Below are 24,212 nucleotides of genomic sequence, written 5' to 3'. Positions count from 1 at the left end.
CCTTGCTGCTTGGTCGTCTTGTTTGTGATCCCCGGTGTGAGGGTTTGGGCTTGGGTGACCCGTTACCCCTCGTTAGCTCCGTGCCAAGCGCGAGTCCCTGCACTGGTGGGGTTGAACGGGCAGTGCCTGTTGCTTCCATCACTCCCGCAAAGCGGGTCATGTCAGGGCCTTAGAAGATTGCTAAGGGCAGATGTGGTACTGGCTTCTCCGTGAAATGCTGAGCAGACTCGTGTCGGCGTTAGCAGGGCCCCCCGGGAGCTGGACACGGTAAAGTCACCATCGTCACAGCTGCCTGGTAGCTGTGCCATCGCAGGGCTCCTCTGCAGACCTTGGCTGGGAAATGCAGTGCGCTCCAGAGGAAGAGCCAGCTGCGGGCTCAGGGGTGGCTGGGCACGGATTTGTCGTCTGGCAGCCGAGGAGGCGTTTCGGCAGCTGGAGAGCCGTGTGGCACTGCTCCCTGCTCCTGCTGTCCTCCTTGCGGGGACTACCGCAGTGGAACTGCTCCTCACTGAAGTACCATCAGTTCCTGTTGGCCAGCGGCAGTGTAGATGTGAAATCCCATTGGAAAGCCGGAGTACAGCCATCCCGCAGAGCTCCTGCCTCGGCGATACCCATGCGTAAGGGGGCACAGAGTAAGGCACTGCCTCCCCGAGTTATGGACAAGCTGCTTTGGTTCTGGAGCGGCACCGTGTAGGTGAGGGACGAGGAGGCAGGAGGAAAGATGGTTGTGCGATGCTCCGGGCTCCTCTGCCATGCTGAGCCAAGAGGGTCCCTCTGTCAGCTGCTGCTCTGTCCCCTCTCTGCCCCCCTGCAGCCCTGACCCAGGCTCCCTCTGCCTCGGACTGCCGGGAGGAGCGACGAGGTGGCTCCAGACTGCTCTGCTCCCCCGAGGGAGATCCTGCTGTCTCCTAGCCGGGTGTTTTGGGAAGTGGTGGTGTGCTCAGTCAGGAAACACGAAGAAGTTGAAGGGAAAGCCTGAGAGGGACAGGAGGGAGTTTTGGCACAGCGGCAAAGCACAAAATCGATGCTTTTGCCTGCTGTCGTCAGGAATCTTCCTCTACAATCTGCTGTGCCGTCTGTTGGCAGTGGAACAGCTGGGGCGGCTTCATTCCCTTTTGCTTCTTGAACTGCATCTGGCCACCAAGACCTATTTCTGTCCTTTGCATCGCTACGAGGGAAGTTGTCTGGGGGTAGTACAGTGAAGAGCTCCAGGCCCTTGACTTAATGGTTGCCTTGTACAGAGGATGTTTAAAAATTGGTCCTTTCAAGTATAACAAGATGAGGAGCAGCTGCTGCACTGGCTGTGTCCTGTCTGAGCGTGTGAGCGCTGCGAACGGGGCCAGGGGCTTGTGCTGAGCCATTTCTTGCGTTGCTGAGCTGTCCTGGGGCGATGCTGGGCACTGGCTGTCGGGCGCTCGGGCAGGAATCGAGCGGCAGCCCAGCACCCTCCACCGCAGAGCTGCTCCTGATGAAGCTGCCTTTGATGCGCCAGTGCAGGCAGCTGGAAGCATTTTCCAGAACGGTTTATCTGAAGACTCCCCGGCAGGCTGGTGGCCCTGCTGCGGAGCCTGGAGACGTGCTGAGCTGGGGGCAGGAGTGTCCCCGCCTGCTTCTGTCCGGGATGGTCTCTGCTGCCTTGGGCGCAGGCAGCGCTGCCGCAGCGTGCGGGCTGTGCGTGCTGCCTGCCTTTGCAGCGCCCGGACCGAAGGGTATGGGAGATGCAGGGAGACACAGAGCAGATCCTCCCCGTGCTCCCTGGCAGCGTGCGCTGCAGGTGAAATCCGTGCAGGGAGGCTGTACCCGATCAGGACAGAAGTGCCACGGGGCTGGGTATTTTAAAGCCCTACCCTCGCTCACCGTATCACTTGCAAACTCAGCCTGGGCCCATTCCCTCCTCCCACCCTGCAGCTCCTGCCTTCCAGCGCGTTTCTGGGGCCAGCTGGGGTAAGCAGGACCCAGCCCCTCAGTGTTCTGCTTGACCCTGGACTAGTTACACCAGCAGGTAGAGCCCGTTCTGTTTTCAGCACAACTGTTTATTGATAATCTTTGCTTATCCACTGTATGAATGTTACCAAACTGTAAGACAGTTACCAAGCCAGCCTGCTTCCTCAGGGTCTGGTTCCAGGTAGTCAATGCGTGTAGAAATCATGCACGTCAGATATTCTGTAACAAGACAGGTGTAAAAAATATCTCGGATGTATTTGAAATCTCTGCCTTATCTTGCAATCTAATCACTGAAAAAAATCTGTAAAGAAATCGTAGGGGAACGGGGCTGCGTTCCCTCCCGGGCAGGGTGCGGAGGCGAGCGGTCCCCAACGCTGTGCCGAGGCCACTTCCCCACCAGATGCACAAGGACAGCGGTGAGCACCCACGACATGCTGTGCTTCACGGGTAGCACGTTATAAACCGTATGGTAGCTCTGAACCCCGAAACCCCCGACCCAACCCTGGATGCTGGGCGACTTCAGGAAAAGCGTGTTGGTTGCTGGGCAGGCAGGACTCCGAGGGGGTGGAGGGCTCGTCCCTTGGGCTGCAGAATTAAACACCCCTTGCCTTTGGAAACCTTTCCTTTGCTGTCAGCTATGTGTGAGCTGCCGCTCTGTGCACTTGCTCTGGTTCCAGGACAGGAGAAGATGGAGCAGCAGAAGGAAGCCTGACCTCCTTTCTTCCCTGGCCTTTGTCTGCGGACAAACAAAAGCCCTGCTCTGCATTCCCGAGCAGCGTCCCTGCCCCTGCAGGGGCTTCCTGGCTTGAGCTGTGAAAACCGAAGGCTGCAGATACACAGCAAGGAGGGGACTGAGGCAATGGGTAACGCCCTTGGTCAGATTAAAGAGCGGGGCTCCATGTGTGCTGTCCCCTCGGACAGGGCGTATGGTGGGGCTTGCTGGGGCTGGGGGCACCCGGCGTCGTGCTCTTCTCGCTGCCCGCGTTGCAAAAAGGTTTCTCGAGGCAGGAGGGCCGGGAGCCACGTGCCGGGGTCCTGTGGGCATGCGAGGGAGGAAGCAGGAACCCCCGGGCTTGTGGCGCAAGAGATCTCTGTGGGCAGAGCGCTGCCCTGCCTGCGCTGCCCTGCCTGCCCCAGCCTGAGCACCCCCCTGCCTGGGGGCGCACTGGGCTCTCTGCAGCCCCCGGCATCCGTCCGTCTGTCCGTCCATCCAGGGACTGCAACCGGGACAGGGCAGGCTGAGCGCAGCGCTGGGCTGTTTGGCTGGTTTGCTGTTTTGGAACGTGTGTGTGTTGTTCTTTTGATGACCACGAGAAGTTTTACATTATCACATTCAAACAAACACCCTTGCTTTTGTTACTCTACTTCTGAACACCGCAAAACACAGTAGCAACATAACACGTACGAGAGTGGTGCTGCAGCTAACCACGGAGGGAAGGCGATGCACTGTCATGGTGGAAAATAATCCCTGAAGCCAACGATGGAAGGAAAGAGATGGGCATTGATACACGTCGCAGTTTCCATTTACAAGAGCCCCTGGGAGGGAGCACCCCGAGGCCGTGTGCTGGGAGGAAGCTTCCAGTGCGGCAGGCGTCCACGTGCGGCGCTGGACCCGTGGCAGAGCCGAGCCGGCACGGCCGCCCGCACGCCGGCTGCCCTCAAACCCCTGACACCGGGCAGCGCTGTCATCGTCCCGGGGCAAAGATAAAGTCGAGGGCTTGGCGCTCCGCAGCAGCGACGTTGGGGTGCCACAGATCCACCATGAAGACCACGCGGGGACCCTCCTCTGGGGGACCTGGGTGGATGGAAGCGCCGGGTGAGGCTGCGCTCCCACCCTGCTCCCAGGGGGAGAGAGGCCAGCGCTCGCCCTGGCGCACGGGTGACGGGCTCCAGCCTGGGAGGCCGCTGCCTGCACCCCGGGCACAGCGTGCACCCGGCCGCAGCGCCAGCCTGAAGCTGCACCGGGGAGGTGCCTCGCCAGTGCAACCCCAGTAAACACCTGAACTGCTGCTCACTGGGAGCCCAGTGCCTCCAGCAGCTGGTGCGGGGCAGGGTCCTCCCTGACGGGGCTCCCGGGCTGCTTTGGGCACTCAGACCGAAGGTTTGCCGTCACAGGGCAGCAGGCGCGATGCTGAGCTCGCCCTCCTTGCAGCTGCATCTCAGAGCCACGCAGGGAGCTGCTGCTGCGCTGCTCCAGCCTTCCCGGCCCCACGGCTCTGCACGGAGCTGCGCTTCCCAATCCCACAGTAGGGTTGATGTGGGAGCAACAGCTTTTGTTCTCCCACTCTCTTCACACGCTCCCCTGCGTAAAACAGCTCTGCTCGATGCTTTTATGCCATCAGCAACTAATGCCGGTTAATCCGGGAGAGCTGAAGCAGAACAGCCTCCATCAGTGATGGAGAGAGGCAACAAACCAGGCCGGCGTGAAGCTTTTCTCTCTGCATGGGAGACAAAGACGCTGCTGGCACGTCAGCGCTGAGCTGCTGCCTTGCACCAGGGCTGCTGCAGCCAGCAGTGCTGCTGCGAGCAAGGGCCAGAGGATGCCGAGGCTGTCGGCATCGGAGCCTGCAAAGCCCTGGGGGACGGCGGAAGCCGTTCATGCTGGCTGCCACGGCAGGGAGAGGCTCACCGGGCTCGTGCCGGGCTGGCAGTGCTGTGGCAGGGCTGCAGGTCAGGACGGGAGCGAGCCCTGGGGCAGGGTGAGGAGGGGGCTGCAGGGGCTCCACTGGGCAAGGGGCACCGGGACGCTCCGCCACCCTGAAGCAGCAGGGAGAACTCGTGATGGGCGAGCCCCACCGCGCCAGGAACGGGGCTCCCGCCCTCTCCGGTGCAAGCCAAGGGGAGCAGCGTGTTGCCCCCACGGGACGCAGGTGCCTGCAGCCCTGCAGACGCCTTGGCAGGAGAAGGGACTGGGCGCAGTCGCCCTGCCTGCCCGCTCCTCCCCGGCCCCCTGGCGCTGGTGCCAGCGTGAGATGAGGCTGCGAGGCCCCGCAGCCGCGCGTTGGGCTTACCTTCGTGAAACGCCGTGTGCAGGAAGGAGTCGTCGAAGAGCAGGCAGCGGCCCTCAGCCCAGCACTGAGGCTCACCCCCCACCACCAGCTCGCAGTTGCTGGGTGTCTTCAGACCTTCAGGCACAAAGAGAAAGGACGGGGAGGGTCAGGCGGTGCTGCGCTCCCTGGGACGAGGGAGCAGCCCTGAAATGCGAACGGCGAGCTCCACGCGAGCTCCACGCTGCTGCCGAGGGGTTGCTTCCCTCCAGAGAGCAGCAGCAGCAGCACACACACACTGCGCTGAACTCAGCGCATGGCAAAATCCAGGGTTCAAACCACGCGCAAAGCTGGCACTGCATTTGCAAGCTGAACTCCGAGCCCGATGCAGCTCAGCCCCTGCCTGCTCCCCTGCCCGCTCCCTTCTGCCCCTCTTGTCCCCAGCTGCAGCAGGGCAACCCCTGCCGTCGCTCGCTGTACCCCAACGAGCTCAGCATCGTGGGCACACTCACACAGCCATCAAATCCCTGGAGCCCACAAATACAGGGTGGTCGTAGGAAGCCGGTTTCCTGGTGCATTTTCTAGCTTCAGGACCAAAGGCAGAGCCTGCCCTCTGCTTCCTCCAGCTCTGCTGCCATTACCCTGCCCTCTGCAAGCCTGGGGTAGGAGGAAATGCCGCACCAGGACTCGAGAAATGGGCTCAATTCCTGGCTCTGCCACAAGCTCCCCATTTGACTTTGCATCCCTCAGCATCTGCCTTGTCACTCGGTCCCTCACCAGGCAGCTGCAAGGACAGAAATTCAGGGGAGGGTCGCAAAACCCTCGTAGGGAAGAGGCTCTGTGAAGGCCACATGAAGGACAATCCTAGAAATAAAATGGGTCTTTTCCTAAAATACTACTGCGAGTCAGGCCAGCTGGCCGAGGGTTGATCCCATCACCCCCCGCATCAGGGATGTCACCCCCCGCGTGGTGCAGAGCCAACCTGCCCCGGCGACGCAGCCGTGGTGGAGAAAGGGGTCAGTGCTCACGTGGCTTGCAAACGGTAACGATGCAGCAAACGAGCAGGAAGGCATTGAACAGCAATGCCAAAACCAAGCGAGCGCAGCAGGGACTCCCAGCTGCCCAGGAGAGCTGGAACACAAAAAGCCGCTCTGCTTTTCTAACAAAAAAGGTGTTTCAAAGCCTACAAAACCCAAAGCCATTTCCCTGCACAACGGCCTCAGCTGGAGAAGCTCCAGCTGGAAAGGGGGAGCTGGGCAGCCGGGGGAGGTGACAGCCAGCACCCTGCAGCCTTTCCATCGCACCCCACCCCGGGGGATGCTGTCCTGTCCCTTGGAGGGACAGAGCTGGTGCCTGCGCTCGGCCCCGTGTGTTCAGCAGAGCAGCAGGGGGGTTGGGGTAAATCCTAGAGAGCAACTCAGCTATGCAGATGGCTGGTCTGGCTTTGCGGAGCAAGCTGGCCTGAAAGGGCTGGTTGTCTCTTAAACGCATCTGTGCCCTGGGCACAGCGAGAGCCGAGTCCCCAGCACCGAGGTGGGGATGTTGGTGAGCGCACGAGCAGCCCGTCGGCGTGCCCAGGGCACGGTGCTGGGTCCTGGCTGGAGGGCCAGCAGCCGCGGAGCAGATGAAGCTGGAAAACCCGGGAAGGCAAGGGAACGGCCCGCATTGCTCACATCCCCGGGGTGGGTGTGCTCCAGCGAGAGCCTCAGCTCCACGCTGCCGGGGCAGGGCGCGTTTGCACCGGTCTGGACCTCGCCTCACTGCCCCCCTCCCGGGAACCGCTCCCAGCCCCTTGCAAGGAGAGCGCATCTCCCCTGCACCCCAGAGAGGGGAGAGCCGGGCGGCGGGCTGCCTCCTGGCTCCAGCAAGGGCAGCTCCCGGCTCCCCAGCAGCTCCCCAGGCCGGGAGCGCTCCTCGGATCAGCTCCTCGGACTGATTCCCGTTTGAAATAAATGGCCAGTCACCGCCTGAGCGTGTTTACCCAAGAGGAGTTGGCTGAACAAGCGCGTTCGGTGTTTGCCAGCAGGGCCCGTGTGGTGCCTCCCCCAGCGCGATCTGCGCCGCTTCCAGTGCGGCAGAGTCCCGACCATCTGTGCCGCATGGGCTCTCCCCATCCCGGGCACCCACGGCGGGGGGGGGGGCACCGCACCGCCAGCCCAGGGCTCGCCCCACCGGAGGGGATACCCCGGGACCCCCCGCCCCTGATTTGCAGCAAAGCAGCGTCTTTGCTCACATCTGCCTGTGTCATGCACGGAGTGCCCGAAATCCCAGGAGAGGGGGAGCTGCCGGGGGGGCGGCGCTGGGAGACAGCTCGGGCCCTGGAGCAGCACCCAAGGCTGCCCCGCATCCTGCGATGGGAGGTGGGGGTGCCTGCAGAGCTGGGGTTGTTCAGAGACCGCTGCACAAAATCAGCCCTGCATCTCGCACCGGTGAGAGCTCACGCCTCCAGGTCAGCAGGAGGAGGAGGAGGAGGAGGTGAAATGCTCCGGCTGCTGCGCTGGGCACCCCGGAGGGGCCGGGCAACCGGGGCACTGTCCTGTCCTGGGGAGCTGCTGCCACCAAAGCCCCAAAACCTCCTCCACACCAAAGTGGAGCAGCCACCTGAGCCGGCCCCAGGGCTGCAATTCGTGGCTGAATTGGAGAGCACGGGGGGTGAGAGGTCTTTCCTGGGCTCCCGGTGCGGCTGCGGCCCCCCACCCCTGCTGTGGTGGGGATGCCCAGCCAGGATGAACCACCCCCCCGCCCCGGGCGCTTACCTAGATGGCAGCGGATGCGGATGTTGGTGGGTCCGTAGTGCTCGGCGATGACGGTGCCCGGGCTCAGCACGGAGATGCACGCGTTCCCAAAGACATTGTTCCCAATGCAGGTGCGAAGGCTCCCGAGCAAGCGGTACGTCCGTGGGCATCTCCTGCAGTTCCTGGGCACGCACATGCCCTGGTTCACCAGGTAGAAGGTGAACCACTCCCCGCTCGGCGTGCTGTTCATTTTCCATCCTTGCGGGAGGCTGCAGTTTGAGAAAGCTTTGTAGAGGGTCTCAAACTCGCACAGGATGGTCTGGAAGTTGCGCTCCAGCAACTCCACGTCGTGCTTTTGAGCGTCCCGGGAGAAATAGGGCATGGTCGGCAAGTCCGGCAAGAAGAAGACTTCTGGCTTCTGGATGGACGGCCGGCTGTTGAGGTAGCGGCCCTGCTCGCGGATGCCCTTGTGGATCCTGCCCATGCCGGACCAGGAGTAGCGCTTGGCGTACTCCTGCAGGTTGTGGTAGAGTTTCTGGTTGAGCCCGTCGTGATGCGTGCAGCGCACGCACTCGGGCGAGTGGCAGTAGACGTACCCGTTCTGCACGCCGTTGGCCTCGGCGCTCTGCATCAGGGCGTTGACGGTGGCGTAGGCGCGGGGCTGCTCCCGCCCCACGTGGTAGCAGTACCACATGAAGAGGACCAGGAGGCAGGCGACGGCGGCGAGGGCGGTGGCGTCGCAGTCCCGGAAAGACTGGATGCCAGTGGCGATGAAATCCCGGAGTCCGTCCAGGGACCAGCTCCAGTCCATCAGCCACTCCAAAGACATGGTGGTGCAGCGGGTGGGGGGTGCGCGCAGGGGGGCCCGGCGGTCAGTCCTCGTGGTCCTCAGAGGCACCCACACCATGCAGCTGGGCCGGGGCGCGGGGGGAAGGGGCTGCCATGGGGAAGCGGAGCTGCGGCTCTCCCCCGCACGCCCGGGGGCTCTGCATCGGCGGCAGCAGCCGGCAGCTCCCGGGGAGGCGGGTGGTCGGGCTGCCCAGGGGTCCCAGTGCCGCGGGTCAGCAGTGACGTCCCCGGAGGGTCCCCGCCGGTGCTCCCAGGCCAGTCATCCTGAAAGGCGGCGCTGGAGGGAGGCTCTGGGGAAAGAAACGCAGAGGCGTTAGGGAGGCAGTTTCCCCTTGGGGTCCCTGCGGGGGCTCAGCGCACAGGGCATGGCCGGGGCTGCACGGGGCACTGGCTCCTCGCAGGGGGAGGATGGACGAGGAGCCCTCCTCTCTGCCCAGGAGCCCAACATCGTCCCATGCTGGGAAAAGTCCTCACCCCTCCCAACAGCATCTTCCACAAGTATCCAAAGGGAAGTTAATGGGGAACCCACGACCCTCGGCTCCCACTCGGCTCCCACTGGACAGCCTCCCCTCCTGCTCTTCCCCCCATTTCTCTCCTCTTTGCTGCCTTATCACGTCTGAAATCTGGCTGATAAGGCAGCTGGGGCAAAGCTAGGAATAGTCACTTATCAGCCCTATCTCGCAGCACACCAGTTTATCCCCTCGATCTAAACACTCTCTCTCCAGAGACTGAGCTGACAGCCCCCAGCCCCCCCTGAGACACGGGGCCAGCGCTCGGCCAGCCTGGCGAGGGCACAGCGGCGACGGTGGCAGTTCAAGGTTGGTTTGTTTGATTTCACCAACTAGAGGTGACCAGCTCGCAGGTCAGAGGAGCCCAACGGCTCCCAGCACCGCCGCAACGCCCCGCACACCCAGCCCAAAAAGCAGAGCCTGTCCTCCCTCCCCGGGCAGGGGACAAGTCCACACCACGACCAGCGGCCGCTGCCTGTCCCTTCTTCAATGGTCTCTGGGCAGCTCTGTCCTGCCTCACCGTCACAGAGCTTGGAAAGCAGCTCAGGGAAAAGAGGAGATGCTCCGACTCCTCATAAGCACGAGCCATGTTTGCTCACCGCAGACCGCATCCCTGGGCACCTCCGAGCAGCAGGGCCAGAGGGGCAGGCGAGGCGACGGGTGAGAAATGGAGGAGAAACACAAAGCAGGTTGGGAAGCACACCGAGAACCACCCCGGCCTACGGCACGCTGCCAGCGCCGAAGGAGAGCCTTGTAATTACTGCTGAGCAGCATTTAAAGCAGCTGAACAGGAGCATCCGCGGGTCAGCTCTCCCCACCAAGCAGATGCTCAGGCTGGGCACGGGTGGAGGGTCACAGCCCGCCCCAGAGCACCGACAGCAGAGTGAAGGACACCGGCTCTCACCCCGCTCACCGGTGCCAGCGCTGCGCCCAGACTGCACCTCCCGGACGGTCAACGGCTGCGCAGCCCTGGGCAGGGCGGGGGGTGCAGGGTGGCAGGGGCTGCAGGGCAAACGGCCCTGGAGGGGCGAAAGAAGAACGGTGCAGGTAAGGGGGAGGGAGGGAGATGCCGTGGGAGCTCATCTGTAAGAGCACTGACTTGCAGGAGCAGGATGGGTTTATTAGCCAGGGAAGCCATCCGAACCCTTCCCGGCCCTCCCTGCCAAGGTCCTGCAGCCCGTCAGTGAACGTGCATTGCCCCATTGATTGCGATGGTGATGTGCTTCAGCTGGCAGAGCTTTGGCTGGGACCTGACCCTGCAGCTGTGGACCTTGTGCAGGGCTGGGGACACAGGCTTCAGGCAGTTTTACACCCCAGGGAGGGACGTCCGCACAGCCAACCTCCCTCCATCCTACTTCCTTGTAGCACGTTGCCTGCGTGCCCCGTCCCGGGATCTGCAATCCACACGGCACGTCACACCCTCCTGGGAATTTTAAGATAACTTTCCTCTATCCCCACCGCTGGCATCCCTCCAGACACGCCGACTTCTCCAGCCCAGGCCTCAGCTCCCAGGGCGCAGTCATGGATCTGGTCCCAGGGGTGTTCCCTGAGGCCGGCACAACATCCCCACGCTCCTCAGCAGTGCCGGAGCGTGCCCAGGGAGGCAGGCAGAGCCCTGGCCTGATCTGTATTCAGGGAGGCTCTCGCCCTGACAGGCGAGCAGGGAGCCGCCTCGGCACAGCAGCCAGGCTCAGGCCGACTGACAAAGTGAGCGCACGGGGACGGCGGAGCTGGGGGGTCCGACAGCCTCGGGGTCCCCAAGCCGGGGTCGTTCGCACCCCTGCAAGGGTGGCACAGCATGAGCACGGCCCCACTGCTGCCCTGAGGCTGCTGTCGAGACCTCAAAGGGGAAATTCAGAGGGAAACCATCAGAGCAGCGAGAGATCAAAGCCCACGTGCAGCCTGCCCACCCCAGAGCCGCCCGCCAGGGAGCCTTCGGGCTGCTGAGCCCTGGGCCACACGGGCTGCTCGGGGCAGAGCCTCCTGCAGGGATCCAGCCCGGCAGCTGCCTCCTGCGCTGGCACAGGCAGCCCCGACGCAAACCTGCCCAAAGCCACCTTCTGCGGGGGTTGTGCCGGTGGCGGCACAGCAGGGCCCCATATGCCGGCACTGCTCCCGGTGAACGCTGTGTGACCAGGACCTGCTGCCGGGCCGGTCGGTACCACCAGCCTTCCAGCCCGGCTGCGGGCAGCACCGCGGCCCTGCGCCGAGACGGGCGGTCGCATAAAGCGCCCCTGACCCGAGATCCAAGAAAAGGCTCGTCAGCTAATAATAAACAGCGGAGCCAGTCCAGAAGAGTGGAAATCAATTCCACATTGCACTGAAGTTGTGCAGGACGTGGAGGCGAGCACCGTGCCAGGCAGCAGCGGCATTACATAATGAAGGCAGAGAGGCTTCGATGCAGCAGAAAGTTGCATCTTGGTGGCTCCTCGGGGGCTCTGGCATCTCCCAGAGGAGGTGGGTTTTGCTCAGCCCGGCCGGGATCCCCAGGCCGTGGGCCCCGCAGCGACGAGGACGCGTGGCGGGGCTGTCCTCGGCCCGGCACCGACGGCGTCGCTTTCGGGAGTGGCGTGAGGAACCTGCTCTGGATGCTGGAGCGTTGGGGTGATGCCGGGTGCCGGCTGCTACTACGGAGCTGGAGCACGGCCAGGCAGCCGCGGGCGCTCGCTTCGCCCTCTCCTCCAGCGTGCCAACCCCGGCCGTGTCACCCGGTGTGACGGCGTCACCCGGCGCGCTGGTCTCACCCGGTGTGACGGTGTCACCCGGCGTGGCGGCGTCAGCCGGTGTCACCGGTGTGGCTGCATCAGCCGGTGTGGCAGCGCTGCCCGCCGTGCTGCTGTCACGTCACCCGGCGTGGCGATGGCACCTGCCGCCGTGCTGTCACTCGCCGCGGCCGTGTCGCCCACCGACGCCGAGCCCCGCTGCCCCGGCCGGGCGGAGCCGGACTGCGCTCCCCCGGGGCACCGCTCCCCGCCCGCGGCCCCGCCGCCCCCGCGGCCCCGCCCTCGCCCCCCCGCCGTGCGGTGCGGTGCGGTGCGGTGCGACGCGGCGGTACCGACCTGCTGCCCGGGCCGGGCCGTGCGGGGCCGCCGCTCCGCTCCGCTCCGCTCCGCTCCGCTCGCCGCCGCCGCCGCGGACCACAACTCCCAGCAGCCCGGGCAGGAGGGGCCCGCACCGCCCCCGCCGGGACCGCGCCGGGGCGGCAGCCTGCGGGCCCCGGGCGAGGCACCGCCCGCCCGCCCGCCCTCCGCTGCGGCCCGGCCCCCGCCCCCGCGCCCGCCCCTCGCCGCGGCCTCGGGGCGGCGCGTCGCGCCCCCGCACCGCGCAGCCGGCAGCTGGGCGGGGCTGCGGCACCCGGGGGGGGAGCAGGGGGGGGTCCCGGGGACGGAGCCGCTGGGAGGCGGGGGGGGGGGTGGTCCCCGAGGGAGCATCCATCCCGGCTGCGGGCACCCCGGGACGGGGGGACGCGGGCGACTGGGGCTGCAGCAGCTGGGATGCAGGAGGTGCAGGGGCCGCGGGGGGGTGCAGGAGGACGTGCAGGGGGGATACCGGCTCCAAGGATGCGGGCACCGGGGGCTGCCGCACCCAGCGTGCAGAGGGTGCTGGCTCCGGGGTTGCTGGCCCCAGGGGTGGGAGCACGCGGGGATGCAGGCACCCAGGAGACAGCGTTCTGGCGCCAGGGACACAGACTATTAGGGATGCGGCACTTGGGATGTGCAGGAGGCTGGCTCCAGGGATGCAGGGAGTACTGGCTGCGGGGATACGGGCACTTGGGGATGCAGCACCCAGGATGCAGGGGTTGCTGGTCCCCGAGGATGCATACGTCTGGTATGCAGGGGACAGGAGCACCCAGGGAGGCAACGGCCAAGATGCAGGCAGCCAGGGGATACCTCAGCAAGGATGCGAGGGTGTGCTGCAGCACCTGGGACGGGGGGAGGCTGTTTCCAGGGGTGTTGGCTGCCAGGATGCAGGAGGCGCTGCCCTGGGGGGTTGGGGGGACCTGAGATGCAGCACCAGGGATGCAGACACCTGGGGAGGCAGCCCCCAGGGATGTGGGCATTCCCCAGGGCTGACAGAAGCATGTGAGCTCCCCCCATGCTCACAGCCAGCTCCTGCCCCTCCACTTAGGAGGGTCCCTCAGGTGGTAAATGACAACCTGCTGGCATCTCCTGTTCCCGTTCTCGCTGCTCTGAGGCGCTTCCTCCCACAGCTGTGGGCAGTGTCGGGGCTGAGGTTCCTGGGCCGCGGCAGCTTCAGCTCCTGAGAGTTCCCCCTGAGAGCCCATAGACAGCGGGTGCAGGAGCTGCAGAGCCCCGGCAGCCCCCGGTTGTGTCTAACAGCAGCAGCTCGGCACTCGGAGCAGACTGACCGTCAGTGCAGCCTCCCCACGCACGCTTGGCTCCAGCTAGTTCAGCCAGCCCAAGGGGGTTGACAAAATGTTCCCTTTCTGAGCTGACCTTGCACGCGCCCAGGCTTTGGCCCTAAGGGAGAGAGGAGACCCAGCTTTGCAGGTTGGCTGTAGAGGAAGTAAAATTTTTAGCAATTCGGGGTGTCCCTGAACAACTCTTCAGTGCTGGTGGAGAAACAGTTTGTCATGAGCCTTTCTGCTTCCTGCTTGCTTGCTTTTAACTCCCCATTTCCCATTCATCTCAGCAAATACTGTCAAATCCAGGGACCCAGGAGCCCCAGTGGTCCAGCCCTCCCTCCACCATTCCCCCTGGAGCCAGATACGCTGCTGGGCTGAGCTGACTGCAGGCAGAGCCCAGGTGCAGGCAGAGCTCGGGTGCAGGCAGAGCCCTGGCAGCGCTGCCCTGCCCTGTGGCAGAGTGCCACGTGGAGCTGCGTGGGACACGTGTCACTGCTCCCAGCGCGGGGGAAGCCCTGCCGTGTTTTGCAGGTTTTGCCATTCGGTGCCTGCACGCTGCAGGTAGCCAGCCTGCGCGTCGTCCCCCCGTCATCGCTCGAGCTGGGTTTTAGAAGTGAAGTAAGGGCTCTGCTCAGCCCCTCAGGCGTGTGTGCTTGCTCCAGAGCAACCTCATCCCCAGGTACCGCAGACCTAAGCTGCACCTTGTTTTTTGTCCCAGCGCATTTTTGTCTCTGGTCTGCTCCTGTTGCTCCGCCGTGCTCCCACGAGCACATTCCCCACCCCAGCCGCCCCCTCGGTTTGCTCCTGCAGGGTCCTGGCAGTGTTGTGGGCTGCAGGGTGAAAGGAGGGTGAGTTTATTCCTTCCTGCCCTTTCCCAGACCCCTCTCAGCCTCAGCCAGCGCGTCGTGCCTGCTCTTGGCAGACAGCGCATCCTTCTGTCGGCAGTCACAGGGTCTGCTGGCTCTCGGTGCTGGGCTCTGGACTCCCGTCCTTTCTCCCCTGGTTGCCTTCTGCTCTCCGCTCGCTGTGGGGCCCCTCCAGGCCCTGCTTCAGCTCTGCTGCTCGTCTCTTCTCTGCGGGACGAGCTGCCCCTCTCTTTCCTCTGCCTTTAGAATGTCTCCTGGTGCTCTTCACCCTCCAGTGCAGGAACCCCCTGCTCAACACTGCACCCGCTCCAGCAAGTGGAGGGGGAATTGGTGATCTGAAGGACTGGGGTCTCATCCTGGCTCCCTGGTGTGCATCTCCCCAGTAATACTACACCCACTGCATGCAGCAGAGGTTTCTCTCAGCACGCCCTGCACCATCCCTGCCTGCCCCACACTAGGGGTGCAGGGATCCGATGCTTCTGCCCTGTGCTCTTCTGAGGGGCTGGCAGGGACGCAGCGAGGGTTGACCCTGCTGCCAGCCTCCTCTCAGGTTTGTGCAGGTCCCTCCTCCACCCCATCAACTCCCACCTTTGGCCTGGGTGATTCACCCAGCCTGGGGTGCTGGGGAAGATGTCAGCGGGATGGGGCTGGGATGGCTCAGCTGGGATCCCCTGGAGCAGCTGGCGCTGCAGACACTACCCCAGCCTGGGGGGAGCACCCCGAGCACCCACCCCACAGCCCTGCCTCTGCAGCCCCCCCCTCTGCCAGTGCCTACAGCCATGGGGTGGCTGCAGACAGAGGTGTGCCACTGCCAGCACCCAGTCACGCAGGAACAGCGAGGGTCTGGCAGGGGACAAGCAGGCAGCCAGAGCAGTCAGAAGGGCTGGGAGCAGCCCCAGGCAGGAGCCAGCGACACCCTGGCAGGAGCCCTGTCTGCATGGCAGTCTCCTGGCTCCAGTGATTCCTTCTCCCTTCGCTCGAGATGTGCTCCTGGGGCAGACATCGCCCAGTGTCCTCCCCTGAGCCGCTGCCAGGACGTGGCTGCAGCCAAAACTGCGCTCATCTTCTGCCAGGATTTCCCGGAGCATTTAGGCTGGACCTGGGGCGGTGCTCCGGAGGGGCCCTCCCTGTGCTTCCCAACCGGAGGAGACCCCCACCACGCAGAGTCCCGTTCCCCGAGTCCTCGCCAGACCAGCTTGTGCCCGGGCAATGTGCAGGATCCTCTGCGCATGGCTTTGTCTCAGCCCTGTCCCTTCCTCAGCATTTCTGCCTCTGGGCGCTGCTCTGCTGCTGGCTGCCACCCCCTCTGCCAGCCCAGCCCCGAGCCCCCCCCGCCAACCCCGCTCTTTGCTCTTTAATCGTATTCCACCCTGCTGCTGTTTCCTACTCTGCACTGAGGGGTGCCAGCGCCGGCCCCAGGGCTCTGTCACTGCTGACACCGGTGACCGTGGGCACCCCACGGCCGGTTCCTGCCTCCCAGCGCTGAGCAAAGCCCTCAGCAGAGCCGGGGGCTGGGGGCTGGCCGCTGCCCCAGCCCTCCATCCTCGGCACGGCTTCCCGCAAATCCCTTTTGGCTCCTGCTAAGGAATAACCCGGCGATGGATGTGAGTGCAGGAACGTGGCCATCGAACGGCCGTGTGAAACCCTGCGGGGGAGCGCAAGCCCCTGCGCGGAGGCAGAGCGTTCCTGGGGTTGAGTGGGGATGCTCTGCCTCGCTGCCCTGCGATGCGGCTGGAAGGGGGGGCGAGGGGTCCCCGCTGCTCCATCCCCGAGCTGGGGTGGGTGGGCGTGGGGTCCCTCGGCTACGTGACTGCCAGGGGACGAGCGCGCTGCGTCCTCCCGCTTGCGCCCGCCGCAGGGGAGAGGCGGGTAATGGCTGGGGCTGCTGCACCCAGACAAAGCTTAATCCGCGGCACCGAGCGTGAGGCCAGAGATTGGCTCCTGCTTTACGTCACTGAGGAGGAACGGCAGCATCAAGATTTTTTTTTTTTTTTTCCCCCTTCATTTTAATTCTCTTGCAATCTCTGTCCAAAAATAACCCTAGCTTCCTCCCCCGGGAATGCTCCACATCACAGCCTTGGCTCCTTCACCCCCCTGTGCATTAGCCTGACAACTGCTAAACGAAGCTATTATCTTATGTCACATCATAACCCTTTTTAAAAGCACGTTTTCAGAGTGCGGGATTATTTTCCTGTTTCGCGTGGGGAGGCGCAGGGATGCATGAGAGGCCCCGGGTTTCCTCGGCTGGGTGGCGGATGCCCCAGGAGAGGGCATTTCCTCGGGGTGCTGGGTGGGCTGTGCATCCCCATCCCTCCCTGCCCGCCGTCGCCACTGCCAGGGAAACCTGGCGCGCTGCAGGAGTCGGGAAATGCTGGTTGCCCTGGGACTCCCGGCGCCCGCAGCGTGTGTCGCCTGCCCTGCCCTCACTCTTGGTGAGGGGGTGACACCAGCTCCGGATCGGGGCCGTCCCGCAGGCACGTGGGGGTACCCCAGGCAGGATCCTGCCCTGCCTACACCTTTTTAAACTGCCCGCTCCCCGGGGATGTGCCAGGGCCCGGCAGGCTCCCGGAGGGCTGCTCAGGGGGAAACCTCCTGCGTGCGGGGGGCAGGGGGCAGAGACGAGCCCCCGCCGGAGCAGCTCACCCGAGAGGCTCCCAGGGAGCAGCGGGGGATTTTTCCCACCCAGCGCCGAGGTGTTCCCTGAGCCCAGCCATGCCCGTCGCTGTGCATTGCAGCACCGCAGGATGTGGCTGGCGTGGAGCTGTAGGGGGGGAGGCAAAGCAGCCCCCCCCCTTCCATGTTCTCCCTGTGGTTTTGGGGAGCTGCCCTGCCCCAGCCGTGGGAGCTGCGGGGTGATGGCCATGGGTGAGCAGGGCGAGCAGAGCAGGGGCAGGATGGGGCCCGCGGGGCATCCTGCGGAGGAGAGACGTCCCCAAGGGCTGTGCAGGCTCACCCCGTGTCCCGGCAGGGCTCAGCTGGTTCCACCCCACAGGAGCAGGGGGACACCACGGGGCCGCACCAGGGCAGGATCTGGCCCCTGCAAACGGCGCTCAGAGCTGAGCCAGAGGCATCGGGCCACCGTCCCGCAGCGAGGTGTGCAACACACTCGGCGCTGACCCTCGCTTGCACCGCTGCAGCCCCTGTGCAGCAGGCCAGACCTGCGGTCCGAGTCTCTGCAAACTTGTTTCAGACATTTCAAAATACAGAACAATTTGTATTGAGGTTATACTGAACGCTAGAACTTCCCACGGAAGTACTTTATCATGTTCAAAAATATTTAATCCCAGCAATTTTCACATTGTTCTTATAAAAACAGACATGTATGAAGGGAAATGAAATGCTTAGTACATTTTTGGCACTTTTTTCTTTTTTTTTCTTTTTTTTTTAACCTTTACAAATTACAAACACACATTCATTGTTTTTAAAGGAAAAAACCTAAGTCTCAGCTGTACACTGCAGAGATGCACTAACCATCCCGAAACTAAGCCAGCCTCCCATGGTTACAATTGCCGTTCTACAAGGACAGAATAAAGACACCAGCGGCCAAGGACACACCGATGGCTTCACTGCTCTCCCCCGGGCCTGGCTGGGGGGGCTGGCAGCGTGGGGGGCCTGGGGAGGAGGTGACCCTTTGGGGTCCGTGTCCCCGCGGACGGGGGCAGCCCCGCCGGTGTCCGGCTCTGGCAGAGGTGAAGGCAGCGAAGGAGCGCAGGGGATGCTGAGGCTCAAACTGGGATTCGCCTGGGGTGGGACCAGCTTTGATGGGCTGCTTTCTGCCTGTTTTGCTCCGGGCGCGCTGCCTGCCTTTCCTTCCCCAGTACCCCTCCACCTCCATCCCCTGCCCCTCTCCATCTCCCGGGGACTTTGGGGGGGAGCTGCAGACCCACGGGGGTCTGGGCGGGAGGCTGCCCGCACACCGGGGTAAGGCAGCAGGCCCTCCCGCAGCGAAGGGGAGCTCCACAGTCGGCAGGAGCGGTGGCAGGGAGCCCAGTCCATCCTGCTTACCCTGAGACGCTACCGGGGGGCAAGGGGTGACCTCCGGCCATTAGCGGGACCGGGGTTTTCCTGGCAAGGGTCACGGTGTTACCGAAGAGGAACAACTGGTGTGAGCAGAGAGGCACCGGCTGCGGAGCTCCCCTTCGCTGCAGGGAGGCTTCCCGTGGCTGCCCGGGCTGCGGGGGTCACTGGTTAATGCTTCTCCATAGAGCTGTGAGTCCTGGCTTGCTGCCTCTGCAGCATCCAAAGCAAAGCAGGAAAAGAAAGCGGCATGTACCTCGTGTGTGCCGGGCCGTCCCCCGCTCCCTGGCACAGCAAGCAGGGCTCCGCACCGGCCGGCAGCTTTCCTGAGCCGCACTCCGCTTCCCCGCAGCGAGGACGGTCCCCGCGCCGGTGGCACACGAGCCCCCGAGCCCCCGGCTGCAGCCCCCGCTTGGGGCAAGGGGAGCGAGGAGCTGCGGGACGGGGAGGGCTGGCAGCACCCGCAGGACCCTGCGCCAGACCCTGCGCCTACCTCGGCTCCCAGCAATCAACTGCAGGCTCTTGCAATGGAGACATTTTTAATTTTTAACAACATCAGAACTGCAAAAATCCCCCTGCGTGTGTGTGGGCAGTGCCGGGGGATGTGCCCCCATGGGGGGGGGGACGGGACAGTGGGTGCCCCCGCACCGCCCTGGCCTCACTGGGACCCGGCTCTGCCCCGGCTCCCGCTGCTGCCTGTGCCTGGGGCTCTGCAGCACACCTATCGCAGTTTAAATAGAATAAATACAGTGAAGAAAACAGTAAAATCTTCAATAAAGAGGCAAAAGGAAAGACAACAGCAGGTCCAAGGGTCCAACCAAACTCCACGTGGTCTCTGGATTAGTTACTGAGGAAGTTCTATGAGAGCACATTAAGTTCGCAGCCGGAGACTCTCTTACCGCTGTCCTTATATCGAAACTTCGTATTCTCTGGTTTCCTGAAAAGAAGGAAACGCCAGTTGAGGGCAGCAGCTGCATTTCAGGATAATCTCCCCATTCCAGGCGGCAAGAGAGGCCTCGTGTGTAGTTTTGCTCCCAGGGAAGCAGTCCCCTCCCTGCCAGGACCCTGCAGCCCCCTCTGCCTCCTCCTGCCCGCTGGAGCCCACCCGGCCCCCGGTGATGGGACGGAGCCTCCCGCCCCGTTACTCAGCGCTCCCGCACCAGGACGGCTTGACTCGTCGTGTTGCCGCACGCCCGGCAAAGCCCACGCTCCTCCATCAGGATGGGCCCCAGGGAGGAACGGGCGCAGCAGGACTCACCCCTGTCTCGTAAATCGGGTTGTCGAACTCCGTTTCTACCGTGATCTGGCTGTAGGGGTGGGAGTACATGAGGGGCAGGCGGAGGCTGGAGTAGTACCGACACCTGCGGGGGGGATGCAAGAGTCACTGGGCTGCACGGCACGACCCCAGAGCAAAGCACCAACAGCCCCGTCCTCCCGCACCCCCCCCATCCCGGCTCCCCACCAGTGCCCCAGGGACCCCGGAGCGGGAGCTCGGTGCCCGGCTCCCCAGGACCGTGTCCAGGGCCTGTGGCCAGAGAGGGCACGGCGATGCTGAGGCAGCCCTGGCCGTGTCCCTACCTTGTGAGATAGATGTACGCTCCTCCCAGCAGCAAGGAGATGATCAGCACTGGGATGAATATGGCTAAAGCCATATTTCCCCCCTCGAGCGATGTCTCTGCAGCAGCTTCTGCTACTAAAAGGACAAGATCTATTATGTTGGCATTTGCAAGCACCTTGTGATCCCCCTCTGCCTCTCCCCTCCCTCCTCCCGGGCTCCACGCAGGCTCTGGCTGAGCGCCCTGCACAGGACTCATCCAGCAAATGCATACCACTCACCTTCCAGAGCATGTTCAAAGCTGTCTTGATTCACTGGAAGAGAAACTGAGAGTTACTGGTACGTAACTGGGTTTGAATGGGTGCCGGCAGCCGTTGGCTGGGGGGGGGGGGCCCAGGGTCTCCCTGCCCCACGCGGTCCCAAGCCACGCTGCAAACTTTCGGCTTTTAATAAGCTGCCGGTGTCTGTAAGTGCATGCACAGGACTGAGCGGGCTGGGCAAGCGAGACCCCGGCAGGATCAGTCCCACTGCCCAACAGACAAGGTCTCCATGTATTCCCACTGAGTAGTAATTAAGAACAATTCATCCGTGCAGCTTAGGGGCTACGGGAGGGGCCTCCTCTGCCCAGAAAGCACACTAAACCCAGACCTTATTTAGACCAGCGCCTAGGGGGTTTCCTGGGGCTGGGCTCTCCCATCTCAGCAGGCGCCCAAGGAGAGCAGCCAGCGTCAGGCAAATACTAGGGCAAGCAACAAAGCAAGAAGAGCAAGCGAACGGCCGGGCCCTCCCCACACACCCCACACCACCAGCACGGTGGCCAGAGGGTTTGCTCCCTGTCCCCGGGGCAGCAGAGCTTGCTCAGCACAAACCCAAAAAAGCACCCAGGTCCCAGATAAGTTTAGTTCCCAGCTACAGAACTGCCGGGGTCTGCAGCCAGACGAAGGTCCTTGGGCTGTCCCAGGCTGGGGACAGAGGCGTTGGCACCCCCAGCTGCCCCCCGCCGTTACCTTTGCAGATGGGCAGGGGTCCGCTCCAGTGGGACGGCTGGCCCAGGATGCATTTGATGGTGACTTCCCCCATGAGTTCAAAGCCCTCATAGCACATGAAGGTCAAGGACTCTCCTGGCAAGTAGAGGCGCTTATAAAGTATTTGGTAGCCGTTTTCCGGCAGTCCTGGATTATCACAGGCCAGCGACTCCTCGGCTGAAAGGGAACACATCCCAGAATGAGCCCCAGGGCTTGGGCTGCCTAAGGAGAGAAGGAGCCCGGCAGGCAGCAGGGGAGCACCCAAGATCTCACCCCGTCCTGCTTTCGGGTAACTCAAAGCTCTGCACCACCCCACGCGGCTGCGGAAGGTCTTGGCCGCAGGAAAGGGCTTCCCGGGACCCCCCAGGCAGAGGAGCCGAGCTGCGGGAGAGCAGGAGGAACCGCCCCAACTTACAGACGCAGTGCGGGAGCCGCGAGGTCCAGATGGGCGTCCCTGTCTCGCGGCTGTAGCAGGTCAGCAGCGAGCTGCCCTCCAGCACGAAGCCGGGGTTACACGTGTACTGAATGGTGGTCCCCACCAGCAGCACCGGGTCGGAGATGAGGCGGGTCGAGTGCTCCACCTCCCCCGGGTCCGTGCAGTACATAACTGGGGAAAAGAGGCCGTCTGAGCAGGGAGCCCCGGCACGGCAGCGGGGGCCAGCAGCGGTCAAGAAGCGGTGTGGGTCCTGGGGCTGTGACGGGGACAGCAGCGCACCGCTCGGGGCACTTACTCTTCTCGCAGAAGGGGGGGTCGCTGCTCCAGCTGAGGTCCCACTGGCAGGTGAGGGTGTCGCTCCCCACGATGTCATAGCCTGGGTCACACTGGTAGGTGATCTTGGCCCCTCTCACCAGCTCCGTGTGTGACGTGGTCTTCCAGCCGTTCTGGATCTCTGGCAGGTCGGAGCAGGAGTCGTTGCGGGACACCTCTGCAGCCGAGAGAGATGCTGGCTGTCACCCGCCGAGTGGGACCCTGCGGCACAGCCCTCCTCGGAGCCGCTGCACGTGGACACACAGCTCTTTGCTGAGAGCCCGTCCCTTCCCGAGAGCTCTCCGGTCCCAGGGACCACAAACGGTGCGGCCACGGCCGGCAGCCCGGTCTGCGGGTGGCATTCCCCGGGCAGAGGGAAGGGGCAGCAGTGGGTAACGGGGGCTCTTTGCAGTCTCCCCAGTTTAGGGTCAAGGACCCTAAAACCAGGCAGAGGGCTGTGCTGATGACAACAGGGCAGTGCCTGTGCTGGGGTCAGGACAAAAAGAGCACCCTGGGAACACCAGGCTCAGCTCCGGCTGCAGGCGCAGGAGAGGAGCGGTGCAGACGCTGTGGTCACGGCATGGCTGGTTTGCTCCGGTGAGGGGTTCCTGCCCTGCTGCCCCCAGCCCTGTGCCCACCGAGCACTGTGCCCGTGGCTGAGCCTGGCCGCGCGTGCTGCAGTGCACTGAGGAGGGGACCTGTATCCTCGCAGGTGATCTGCATTGCAGCTTGCGCTCTGTTTGTCGTAACCAGGGCTGTCAGCAGCAGAAAGAAAACACGCTCGGAAGAAGTCTGCCAGGGGAAGACAGGCAGGGGAGAGGCAGGCAGTGAGACTGCAGGCAGCTGTGGGGAAGGAGTGCCCTTCCCAGTCCTTGTCCCTTCCTTGGGCATCAGCCGCCCCAGTCTGGCAGACACGGCTGCACTAAATGACGATGCAAACAGATGTCTCCAGATGTAGCGTAAGCCTCTCCGGAGCAAGGGCTGTGAGCTGGGAACACCCATCTCAGGAGCCCACCTGGGGACTGGCTTCGGTGACCTCTCCTAGGAGGACACCTCGCTGCAGTGCCTCAGTGCCATCAGCTCCATGCCTGGTAGAGTGTGTGCGGGGGGATCCTGCACCCCAATTTACAGCAATTTCTCCCCCTGTTCTGCTCTGCAGTTGCACTAGGCCAGACCAGGGCTAACAGGGACCAAAAGTGCCACTGCCTTCTTGCCAGCCTGGAAGAGGGGACACATACGGGGACACCCCAGAACTGACTGACCCAGAGACCTGCAGTGGGGCTGGGGGTTTCTGCAGGAGCTCGGTGGGATGTGAGTGCTGGTGTCACAGCAATTCTCCCTGCTTCCAAGCCCAGCACCTGGACAACATGGTCCAGCTGCGTGTCACAGTCCCCACCCGCAGTGGCAGGGCAGGGGATGCCCCCAGCACCCCGCTTTCCCTACCTATGTAGTTCATGATGAATCCTTGCCCCTTCCCAAAGATGAGCCCGGCAGGGTCCGAGTGGAACTGGATGGTGAGGTCAGGGCTGGAGGAGTAAAGCTTCTGGGGGCCGCTGCTGCCGACGTACTGCCCCAGGATGCGGGCAGTGAGCTCGTCCCCATCATAAATGGTGAGGATGTCGCTGTTGGTGAGGTTCAGGCTGGAGAGGAGAGCTTGGTTAGAGACCAGCTTGGGCAGAGAGCCCAGGCAGGACGTGATGGTGTTGGGCTCAACGAGCAGCAATGTGACCGCCTGCCCCGGTGCTGCAGTGCAGCGAACCTGCTTCACAGCCCGTCCCTGTCCCCATCCCTGTCCCTGTCCCCATCCCCGTCCCCATCCCTGTCCCCAGGCAGGCCGGGAAGCGCCGTGGCGCTGGCCTGTCCTGAGTGGGTCAGCACTGCTGGTTTTCAAACGGCAACGCCATAACTCACCTCGGCTCCGTCCTCCCCACCGAGAGCGGCGGGTGGCTCGGGAGGGAACGAGCCCCGTCCCGCCGCCCCGAAGGCTCCGTGGGGCAGGACGGCCCCAAGCCCCGGGATGGAGCGACAGCAGCTTCACCGCACCCTGCCCGCGGCGTGGAAAATGCCGGGGCCACGGCGGCTGCCCGCCACCCCCCCCCCCCCCCGGTGCGGCTCTCGGGGGCCGGGCCGTCCCACCGGGGTCCCCGGCAGCCCGGGACCGGCTGCGCCGCGCTCGGCCCCGCCGCCAGCAGAGAGCAGTGGCGGCCCGCGGATGGCAGCAGCAAACGCGGCTCCAGGGCCGGCACCGGCACCGGCGTCCGCCCGCCCCGTTGGCAGCAGGGATGGGGCTGCCCCTTAAGCGGGGGGACAAGGGGGTCTCTCCTCTCTCCTTGCTCCCAAGCAAAGGGCAGGCGGTGGGTGCGCATCCCTGGGGGAAACATTGCTCCGGGGCTGCCAGGCTGCTTCTCTTGCCTCCGCAGCACCCGCAGCCCCATCACTGGCTGCCTGCTCCGTGCTGGTAACGGTAGCGTGGGTGAACCGATGGGATCGACCTCACGGATGGGCGCAGACATCGCCTTCCCCTGCTCGCCGTCCTGCCTCGTCCTGCCCGCCAGCAAGGCTCTCCAGGGCTGGGGAGCACAGCCAGCACCCAGCGCTCTGCTACGGGGCA

General features: G+C 64.0%; 2 protein-coding genes across 4 annotated transcripts in view; both read right to left on the bottom strand.

Moving 5' to 3' along the window:
* Positions 1-2,023: 2,023 nt before the first annotated feature.
* Positions 2,024-12,243, bottom strand: ASPHD2 (aspartate beta-hydroxylase domain containing 2). 2 transcript variants are annotated; one of them, XM_054844357.1, is made up of 4 exons: positions 12,084-12,243; positions 7,688-8,805; positions 4,956-5,069; positions 2,024-3,739 (listed from the first exon to the last, which is right to left on the bottom strand). In XM_054844357.1, the coding sequence occupies exons 2-4, from the start codon at positions 8,571-8,573 to the stop codon at positions 3,630-3,632; spliced, it is 1,110 nt and encodes a 369-aa protein (XP_054700332.1). In that variant the 5' UTR covers positions 8,574-8,805; positions 12,084-12,243; the 3' UTR covers positions 2,024-3,629. The 2 variants fall into 2 exon arrangements, with proteins under 2 accessions (XP_054700332.1, XP_054700333.1); XM_054844358.1 differs by lacking the exon at positions 12,084-12,243 and adding an exon at positions 11,769-11,902.
* Positions 12,244-18,795: 6,552 nt separating this feature from the next.
* Positions 18,796-24,212, bottom strand: part of SEZ6L (seizure related 6 homolog like) — a 46,885-nt gene continuing 41,468 nt past the window's right edge. Inside the window, exons 10-17 of one of the 2 annotated variants that reach the window (XM_054844856.1) lie at positions 23,045-23,241; positions 21,585-21,779; positions 21,269-21,460; positions 20,836-21,030; positions 20,110-20,142; positions 19,852-19,966; positions 19,532-19,634; positions 18,796-19,210 (exon numbers count right to left, since the gene is read on the bottom strand). In XM_054844856.1, the coding sequence (XP_054700831.1) occupies positions 19,181-19,210; positions 19,532-19,634; positions 19,852-19,966; positions 20,110-20,142; positions 20,836-21,030; positions 21,269-21,460; positions 21,585-21,779; positions 23,045-23,241 (1,060 nt within the window). In that variant the 3' untranslated portion in view covers positions 18,796-19,180. The remainder of the gene's footprint in view (positions 19,211-19,531; positions 19,635-19,851; positions 19,967-20,109; positions 20,143-20,835; positions 21,031-21,268; positions 21,461-21,584; positions 21,780-23,044; positions 23,242-24,212) is intronic. The other variant, XM_054844857.1, reaches the window with a different exon arrangement.

The sequence above is a fragment of the Grus americana genome, chromosome 16, assembly GCF_028858705.1.
Source record: "Grus americana isolate bGruAme1 chromosome 16, bGruAme1.mat, whole genome shotgun sequence".
NCBI lineage: Eukaryota > Metazoa > Chordata > Aves > Gruiformes > Gruidae > Grus > Grus americana.
The sequence above is the reverse complement of the archived record's forward strand: the minus strand, read 5'-3'. Positions and strand labels throughout refer to the sequence as shown.